General features: G+C 46.3%; 1 protein-coding gene across 1 annotated transcript; it reads left to right on the plus strand.

Annotated features, from left to right (window-relative positions):
• The first annotated feature begins 1308 nt into the window (after positions 1 to 1308).
• Positions 1309 to 5304, plus strand: LOC140730817 (uncharacterized). The gene is made up of 2 exons (XM_073051758.1): positions 1309 to 1371; positions 2830 to 5304. Exon 2 carries the CDS (start codon positions 3146 to 3148, stop codon positions 4442 to 4444), a length of 1299 nt encoding a protein of 432 aa, XP_072907859.1. The 5' UTR covers positions 1309 to 1371; positions 2830 to 3145; the 3' UTR covers positions 4445 to 5304.
• The last annotated feature ends 5110 nt before the right edge of the window (positions 5305 to 10414 follow it).

Consider the following 10414-nt stretch of genomic DNA (forward strand, 5'->3'; position numbering starts at 1 on the left):
AGGACTGGATCCTCAACTTACTCACTGGAAGACCACAATCTGTGCAGATCGGAAATAACATCTCCACCTCGCTGACAATCAACACTAGCACACTTCAGGGATGTCTGGTTACCCCACTGTTATGCTCTCTACACCCATGACTGTGTAGCTAGGCACAGCTCAAATGCCATCTATACATTTGCTGATGACACATCTATTGTTGGGAGAATTTCAGATGGAGATGAGAAGGCGTACAGGAGAGAGATACTCCACTTAGTTGAGTGGTGTTGCAGCAACAACCTTGCACTCAATGCCAACAAGACCACAGAGCTGACAGTGGACTTCAGAAAGGGTAGGATGAGGGAACACAAACCAATCCTCAAAGAGGGATCAGAAGTGGAGAGAGTGAGCAATTTCAAGGTCCTGGGTGTCAACATCTGTGAGGATATGACCTGGTCCCAACATATCGATGCAGCTATAAAGAAGGTGAAACAGTGGCTATAGTTCATTAGGAGTTTGAGAAGATTCAGCTTGTCACCTAAAACACTCAAAAACTTCTACAGAGCATTCTGACTGGCTGTATCACCAACTGGTATGAGAGGTGCTAGTGCACAGGATCGAAGTAAGCTGCAGAGAGATGTAAAATTGGTCAGCTCTATCATGGAGAATAGCCTCTGTAGTATCCAAGACATCTTCAGGAAGAGGTGCCTCAGGAAGGCGGTGTCCATCACTGAGGATCCCCACCACCCAGGACACGGCCTCTTCACACTGTTACCATCGGGAAGGAGGTACAGAAGCCTGAAGGCACACACTGAATTGAAGGCAATTCAGGAACAGCTTCTTCCCCTCTGCCATCTGATTTCTGAATGGATATTGAACTCATGAACACTACCTCACTACTTTTTAGATTTATTATTTTGCTCTACTTGTATATATGTAAAATGGGTTTGTTTTGGTCCATATTTATTTATCATGTATTTCATTGCACGGCATATGCCGGTGATATTAAATTTGATTTTAGTTGATGAGACTGAGGTTTGGACATACGGATTTGCACTCCACTTTGGCACTTGCTGCTGAGCATGGGAACGGGTGGTGTGACTTTTTGTAAGTCTCTGAGTCAGTGGAAAATATGATCATGGTGTGGTGTACCGCAGATATTCGTTGAATTGTGGGAAACTGTTTAGAGGGAGATCTGGGGTGCCTGGCAGGATATTCTGGCACCTGAGGCATGGGTCGTGTCAGTCCCTGGTGAATTTTTCATTCGAAGCGGGTTTGGGAGTTCGGATCTGATCCCTGTCACGCTCCCTTCATACTCCGGTACAGTAGGTGGCAGTAATGCTTCTTCCTGAGCGCTGCAAGCCGCCATCAGCACAAAAGAAGAAAGAGGAGGTAAGATCGGGGCTCTGGGCAGGAGTTTCAGCAGCACAGGCGCCCGCATCGCGGCTGAAGGAGAATTGTTGCGAGCTCTGCACACACTGTATCCCCCTTCAGCCGGGACAGTCCCGGTCCTTCCCGCCCCCCCGTCTCTCTCTCAACCCCACGATCCGTACCCGAGTCCAAGTGAAGATTTCTTTTGATTAGCGACGGTGCTGACGCCATTTTGCGGCGCATGCGCATGTTTGGGACCGTGACGAATAGACAGCTATCTAGTTCGTGGGGATTTCTGGGTACAGGGGGAGCCATGGGCGTCCTTCCAGTGCTTCACGGCCTGTTCGTGGGAAGCGCAGGCGGAGGGAATGGGAGTGAACGGATTAGGACCTCGAAACAAAAACCTATACTTCTCTGATGAAGATTGAACCCTCTAGTCACTGTAAATGTCAATTAGTGTTGCATGGAAAAAGAACAAAGTCCGTCCATGGGCTTTAATTCTTGAGAATAGACAACAGGTGCAGGAGTAGGCCATTCGGCCCTTAGAGCGAGCACCGCCATTCAATGTGATCATGGCTGATCATCCACAATCAGTACCCCGTTTCTGCCTTCTCCCCATATCCCTTGACTCCGCTATCTTTAAGAGCTCTATCTAACTCTCTTGAAAGCATCCAGAGAATTGGCCTCCACTGCCTTCTGAGGCAGAGCATTCCATAGATCTACAACTCTCTGGGTGAAAAAGTTTTTCCTCAATTCCATTCTAAATGGCCTACCCCTTATTCATAAACCGTGGCCTCTGGTTCTGGACTCCCCCAACATCGGGAACATGTTTCCTGCCTCTAGCGTGTCCAATCCCTTAATAATCTTATATGTTTCAATTACCTTTGTTCTGCCTCCTCTTGTTCTGGGCCATTGTACCCGTGAGAAGGTGTTTTGTATAATTCTCTTGGGGTACGTAATGATATCAAACACCTTTGTCCTGGTTAACGAGTGGCCTGTAGATTTTACATCACTATAGTGCCACACTCCAATGAGAAAGACTACTGCCCTCCCCTTCATATTCATTGGCATTGCTGTGGAGGAGTTCACCACTGTCAGATACTGGGGGTGGGGGGGGGGGTGCAGTCAGAGTAATTGGGAAATCTCCAAGCGCAGCCATGTAATTTCATGTGCTCTTTGTCGCGCTGTGGGATATGACCGGAACTTGAAATAGTACTGATGGAGAGAGACAAACTGAGCCAAGTCACAGATTGAAGTTAGGCAGAAATGACCCATTCCGATATAGACAGAAAAACAGAATTTGGTCATCAGTACTGATGTCTAAGCTGTGCCCAGTTAGAAAATGAGGAATTGTTCCTCCAACTTGTGTTGAACCTCACTGCAACAGTATGATATCAGAGCGCACCATACAGACTGAAACGTATCTCATCTGAAGTGTCATCCTTCACCCATTGATGTCTTGTGTAAATCTTTTTACAGATTAGAAACAGCAAAGAATGTGTGTAGGGGAATCTCAAACACAACAACAAGGGATTCTCTCACTCAGCCGACCTGCTGAGACCCCAGTGGAGAGAGAGGTCATTCACCTGCTCTGTGTGTAGGAAGAAATTCACTCACTGAGCCAAACTGCAGACTCACCAGTGAGTTCAGAAGGGAGAGAGTGTTCAACTGTTCCGTGCATGGGAAGACATTCACTTGGTGATGTGATCTGCTGACACACGTGTGAATTCACACTGGGGAGAGGCCATACATCTGCTCAGACTGTGGGAGGGAATTCACTCTGTCATCCCATCTAATGGCACACCAGTCAGTTCACACTGGGGAGATGCCGTTCATTTGCTCAGACTGTGGGAAGGGATTCACTCGGTCATCTCAGCTAAAGGTCCATCAGCGAGTTCACACTGAGGAGAGGCCATTCGCCTGCTCAGACTGTGGGAAGGGATTCACTCAGTTATGCAACCTACAGGCACACCAATTAGTTCACACTGGAGAGAGGCCATTCACCTGCTCAGATTGTGGGAAGGGATTCACTCGGTCATCTCAACTGAAAGCGCACCAGCGAGTTCACACAGGAGAGAGACTGTTTACCTGCTCAGACTGTGGGAAGGGATTTCCTTATTCATCTCATCTGAAGGCACATCAGAGAGTTCACACCGGGGAAATGCCATTCACCTGCTCAGACTGTGGGAAGGAATTCTCACGATCATCACAGCTGAAGGTACATCAGCGAGTTCACACTGGGGAGAGGCCGTTCACCTGCTCATACTGTGGGAAGAGTTTCTCTCAGTCATCTCATCTGAAGGCACATCACCGAGTTCACACTGGGGAGAGGCCGTTCACCTGCACAGATTGTGGGAAGGGATTCACTCTGTCATCCTATCTTCTGGCACACCAGTCAGTTCACACTGGGGAGAGACCGTTCATCTGCACAGACTGTGGGAAGGGATTCACTCGATCATCTCAACTGAAGGTTCATCAGCAAGTTCACACTGGGGAGAGGCCGTTCACCTGCTCTGATTGTGGGAAGGGATTCTCTCGGTCATTTCAACTGAAGGCGCATCAGCGAATTCACACTGGGGAGATGCCTTTCAACTGCTCAGATTGTAGGAAGGGATTTCCTTACTTATCTCATCTGAAGGATCATCAGAGAGTTCACACTGGGGAGTGGCCGTTCAGCTGTACAGACTGTGGGAAGGGATTCACTCACTTATCCAGCCTACAGAGACACCAGCGAGTTCACACTGGGGAGAGGCCGTTCACCTGTTCCGTGTGTGGGAAGGGATTCACTCACTCATCCAGCCTACTGTCACACCAGTCAGTTCACACTGGAGAGAGACCATTCACCTGCTCAGACTGTGGGAAGGGATTTCCTCAGTCATTTCAACTGAAACTACATCAGCGAGTTCACACTGGGGAGAGGCCGTTCACCTGCACAGACTGTGGGAAGGGATTCACTCGGTCATCCCACCTTGTGACGCACTACCGAGTTCACACTGGGGAGAGGCCGTTCACCTGCTCAGAATGTGGGAAGGGATTCACTCAATCATCCCACCTTGTGGCACACTACCGGGTTCACACTGGGGAAAAGGTTTAAATAAGCTGCTTCCTGGATGTTTAACCATCACAGCTGTTGAATCAAGTTCAAAAGTGACTGTTGGTGTTGAACTCGGCAATTATTACTGCTGCTCATCACCCAGTTCTGCACCCTGGTCACTGGGCATGGGAGGAGTTTCTTCTGCTGATGTTCACCTTTAATGGGACTGGAGTCTAATATTCTGGATCTGTGACTAATAAATCTACTTTAAACTTTGTCTCAGGTGCTTAGTGAATCTCAACACACTCAGTGTACAGTAGAGAGTCAACTCAGCCCAGCTGGTCCCTGCCAGAGTTTCTGTTCCATGACAGTCCTTTTAAATTTGTTTCTGTTCACTTCTCGCTCTCCCTGTGGTGAATAGTCACCACTCTGTGAGTGAAGAGGTTTCCCTTGAATTCCCTGCATGACTTTCTGCAGACTGACGAAGGAGATGAGCTGACTGCTGTTACGTCTAACATGTTCTTCATCCCTCAAATCTCTGCGTTGAGGCAGAATGACATTGGTAGTTAACCCTCTAGTTTAGTAATCAATCGTCTGCTTGTATTTTAAGTTGTCTTTGTATGCATAACAATTTAATATGCCTCTGGTGGCTGTACAAAGTATAATTATGAAAGTTTCTTTGTACTTTATCAAGTGAGCAAGTGTTTTCTCATTGGTTGATTTTTACTGAGTATTGCCTAAGTGTTTTCTAATTGGATTATTACTATCTATAGATTTGAATGGAATTTCTTTTATCTTTGGAGTTAGCAGTTTTATGTTTGGTGTTATCTTTACTTTCTCTCTGTTCTTTACGTATTAGACCCCTATCTCAGTTCTGTTCCTGTTCTATCACTTTGATTAAAACAATCATGAAGCAACAAGTTTTATGCCTTGTTTCTGACTTATAAAAGAACCTCAGATTTAAACACCAAAATCCATCACATATTTGAGACTGGGAACACAGTACTCTAGCATATTCAATGCTCAGCAGAAGGGAGGAGGAGGATGGTTTTGTTCTTCACATGGGTGGATATCAATGTAGGGACAGTGATAGGAAATGAAGCTGTGTGGAAATTATGAACAGCAGGGGAAAGAGCACATGGGTAGGAATGGTTTCCAGTACCCCAGGTGTCTCAATGGGACCAAGCACAAATGGGAAATAATCAGGGAGGTAAGAAGGGAATTATGATTGTTATTGGTGATTTTAATCTGTAGGTCGATAAAACTAATCAAACTGGCAATGTAGAGTGGAAGAGGAACTGTGGAATGGTCAGGGACTGTTTTGTACAGCAGTACGTTACAGAACCAGCCCAGGAACAGGCTGTTTCACATGTGCTTCTGTGTAATGAGGTGGTATTAATAAGAGATCTTGTGGCAAATGATCTTCAAGGAAGAAGTGAACACAACATGGGAGAAATCCAGACACAGTTGGAGGGTGAACATTCAGACCCAGAACCAGTGACCTCAACCTACATAAGGGCAATTACACAGGTGTGAGGGTGGAGTTGTCTGGGGTGGATGGGGTAAGTAGGTTCAGGGACAGGTCAGTGGATGGGTAGTGGCAGATGTTCAAACAGCTGGTTCATAACACTCAGCAGACATTGATCCCAATTGGACAGAGGGATCCAGTAGAAACATGAATCAACCGTGGTCATCCAAGATCATCAAGGTAAATATAGAATCAAAGAGCATAGAAAGAGGTGAGGCCAGAGGACTGAGAACATTTCAGGAACCAGTAGAAAAAGAATAAAACTACCAAGGAAAAGATGGATAAGTGAGTGCCTTGCATAATGTAAACATTAAGTTAGAGCCTCATTTCAGACTCCCATGTCTTCCTTTGAATATTTTGAAGTTACAAAACATAACAAATGGGACCCCCGTACTGCAAAAGGAGTTGATGGAAAAGAGCTTGTCAGAGGGGTTCGGGAAAGTTTTCTCAATCAGTGCATAGAATTTCCAACTCGAGAGAGAGTGATAATAGATGTCCCATTAGGGAGTGAGCCAGGGCAGATGACAGAGGCTTGTGTAGCAGATCAGTTTGCAGCTAGCGATCATTAGTTTCAAGGTAATGATGGAAAAGGTTTGGGCTGGTCTTCGGGTTGAAATTCTGCATTGGAGAAAAGCCCATTTTAATGGTAATCAGAGAGGATCTGGCAAGTCAGAGTTTGGAATGCGTTGTTTCCTGCTAAAGGTGTACTTGTAGGTGGGAAAGTGAAATTTTGAAAGCAGAGTTTGTGTACTTCTGTCAGGGTAAAAGGCAAGAATAACTGGTTTATGGAACCTAGGTTTTCAAAAGATATTGAGGGTCTGCTTAAGAAAAAGGAAGTGCATTGTAGGTGTAGGCAAGCACGAATAAATGAGGTACTTAAAGAGTATAAGAAATGCAAGAGAATACTCAAGAAGGAAATTAGGAGGGTTAAAAAGAGGCATGAGGTTGCTCGAGCAAACAAGGTGATGGAGAATCCTTATGGCTTCTCTCAAACCATGTGGGAGGATAGTGCAGAAATTTTAGATGCCCAACCAGACTTAGTTAAAACTTCCTTAGCCACAGGTGACTATACCTGTGGCCATCAAACTTTACAACTCCTCCCTTGGAGTGTCAGACACCCTGAGCCAATAGGCTGGTCCTGGACTTATTTCCACTTGGCATGATTAACTTATTATTATTCAATTATTTATGGTTTTATATTGCTATATTTTTTCACTATTCTTGGTGCCCCTGTAATGAAACCCAATTTCCCTTGGGATCAATAAAGTATGTCTGTCTGTCTGTGATGTGTCAGAGGATTGGAGGATAGTTAATGATGTTCTGTTTAACAAAGGCTCTAAGAATAAGCCATGAAATTATAAGCCGGTGGGTCTGATGTCAGCAGTGTGGAAGTTAATGGAAGGTATTCTAAGGGACTGTATATATAAATATTTGGATAGACAGGAACTGATTAGGGATAGTCAACATGGTTTTATGCTTGGTTGGTCATGTCTAACCAATGTTATAGAGTTTTTCAAGAAGCTACCTGGACAGTTGAAGGCAAGGCAGTGAATGCTGTCTTTATAAACTTTAGCAAGGCCTTTGACAAAATTCTGCATGGTCAAGGAGGTTTAGTCGCTTGGCATTGAAGATGAGGTAGTAAGTTGGAATAGATGTTGACTTTGAGGAAGAAACCTGAGAGTGGTTGCAGCTGGTTGTCTCTCTGACTGGAGGTCAGTGACTAGCGGTGTGCTGCAGGGATTGGTGCTAGGTCCATTGTTGTTTGTCATCTATTGTATATCAACAATCTGGATAATGTATTCTGGATCAGCAAGTTTGTAGATTACACCAAGATTGGGGTGTAATGGACAGTGAGAAAGACTATCAGAGTTTGCAGTGGGATCTGGACCAGCTAGACAAATCGGCTGAACAATGGGAAACGGAATTTATTGCAGACAAGTGTGAGTCAGTAGGACCAACCAGGGTAAGTCTTACACAGTGAATGAAAGGGCACAGCAGATTGTGGTAGAACACTGTAATCTGGGAATACTAATTCCTTGAAAATGGTGTGACAGACAGATAGGATCGTGAAGAAAGCTTTTGGCACATTGGCCTTCATAAATCAATATATTGAGTAAAGTAGTTGGGATATTATGTTGAAATTGTATGAGACAATGGTAAGGTGAAATTTGGAGCATTGTGTGCAATTATGGTCAGCTATCTACAGGAAAGATGTAAATAAGATTGAAAGAGTGCAGAGAAAATTTAACAGGATGTTGCCAGGTCTTGAAAACCTGAGTTATTAGGAAAGGACTTTATTCCCTGGAATGTAAAGGATCGAGGGGAGATTTGATAGAGGTATACAGAATTATGAGGGGTGTAGATAGGGTAAATGCAAGCAGGCTTTTTCCATTGAGTTCGGGTGAGACTACAATTAGAGGTCACGGTCTAAGTGCGAAAGGCGAAATGTTCAAGGGGAACATTGGGGGGATCTTCTTGACTCAGAGGGTGATGAGAATGAGCCGCCACACTCTCCACAACTCACTTTCTGCAGGGATCGCTCTTTCGGTGAACCCCTTGTCCATTCATTCCTCCCCTCTGATCTCCCTCCTGGCAATTATCACTGCAAGCAGGACATGTGCTACACCTACCCATTCACCTCCCTCCTTCATTTCCATGCAGATCCCAAAAGAGTCCTTCCGGGAGAAGCAAAACTTCACTTGCATGTCTGTTGGGGTCAACTACTGTATCCAGTGCTCCCTGTGTGGCCTCCTCCACCTTTGGCAATGAATTCCACAGATTCAGCATCCTCTGGCTGAAGAAATATTTTCATCTGTTCTTAAGAGACATCCTTCTACTCTGAGGCTGTACTAGCTGGTCCTAGACTACCCCACTATGGGAAATATCCTCTTTACATCCACTCCATCTACACTTTTTCAATATTCAATAGATTTCAAAGAGATCCCCCTTCATTCTTCTGAAGTCCAGCAAGTACGCTCCAGAGTCATCGCATACTCCTGATACATTGTCCCTTTCAATCCTGGGATCATCCTTGCCTGGACCCGCTCTAATGCCAGCACATCATTTCCTAGATAAGGGGCCCAAAATTGCTCACAATACTCCAAGTGCACTCTGACCAATGTCTCATAAAACCTTCTGTTGGTCTTTAAAGTTGAAGTCCACAAATTCATGACTATTACAGATATGGTGAAAGCAAACTTTTTATTACAAAGGGGAATCAACTCTGGAGGGAATAGACTTAAGGCAAGAGGGGAAAGATTTAAAAGCAACATGAGGGACAAACTTTTTCACCCAGAGGATGCTGGGTAGATGGAACCAGCAAACAGCGGAATTGGCTTGTTGCAAGGACGAGGTTGAGGATGAACCCACGTGTAGGACTCAGGCACGGAGGCAGAGGCAGGAGGCGTTCTTGACGTAGCGAGCATGGAATCGGTATCCAGGAACAATGCTAGACATAGAACTGGCAGTCCCAAGAACCATGAAACAAGGTTACTCACACCGGAGTCAACCAACGAACTGGCAGCTCCCTGTTGTGATCACAGGGTTTTTATACTGCATTTGCTGATGGAAAGAGGGTGTGTGTAGTTAGTAGAACCTGGGAATGATTGGAAACTAAACGAGGGGATTGAGGCCCAATTCCTGAGGTAAACAGCCAGGTGGGCGATTGCCAGAAGGGAGCTTGACAGTACCCCTCCCTCAACGGGAGCCTCCCGGCGATCCTCCAGGCCTATCTGGATGGTCCCGATGAAAATCCTGGATGAGGGAAGGGTCTAGGATGAAGGAGCGGGGGACGCAGGATCGCTCTTCTGGACCGTACCCTTCCAAATCTACCAGGTATTGGAAACCCTTGCCCCTACGGCGCACATCCGGTAGTCTTCGTACGGTGTATGCCAGATGGTTGTCGATGATACGGGCAGGTGGGGGAGTCTCAGCCGGGGGATACAAGGGGCTGACGGAAACGGGCTTTAACTGGGAAACATGAAAAGTCGGGTGAATGCGCATAGATCTTGGCAGTTTTAGGCGGACCGCTGCGGGATTGATAACACTTTCGACCTTGAATGGTCCCAGGAAGCGAGGGGTGAGTTTCCTGTGCTCGTTCTTGAGCGGGATGTCCTTGGATGCAAGCCACACCATCGGCCCCGGTTGGTACTCAGGCGCCGAAGTCCAGTGTCGGTCGGCCGTCGTCTTATTGCGATTTGCTGATCTGAGTAGGGCCATGCGTGTCTCCTCCCAAACCTTCCGGCACCAATCGATATGGTCCTGAGCCGACGGTACCGCAATCTCCTCTTCTTCTGAAGGGAACAGCGGGGGTTGGTACCCCAGGGAACACTCGAATGGAGACCTTCCAATGGCAGAGCTCAGCAGAGAGTTGTGGGCGTACTCAACCCACGGGAGGTGGTCGCTCCAGGTCGACGGGTTGTTTGCCGTTACACAATGTAGCATCGCCTCCAGGTCTTGGTTGACCCGTTCCGTCTGCCCGTTCGTCTGGGGGTGGAAGCCGG

Source organism: Hemitrygon akajei, chromosome 7, assembly GCF_048418815.1.
Source record: "Hemitrygon akajei chromosome 7, sHemAka1.3, whole genome shotgun sequence".
Lineage (NCBI taxonomy): Eukaryota > Metazoa > Chordata > Chondrichthyes > Myliobatiformes > Dasyatidae > Hemitrygon > Hemitrygon akajei.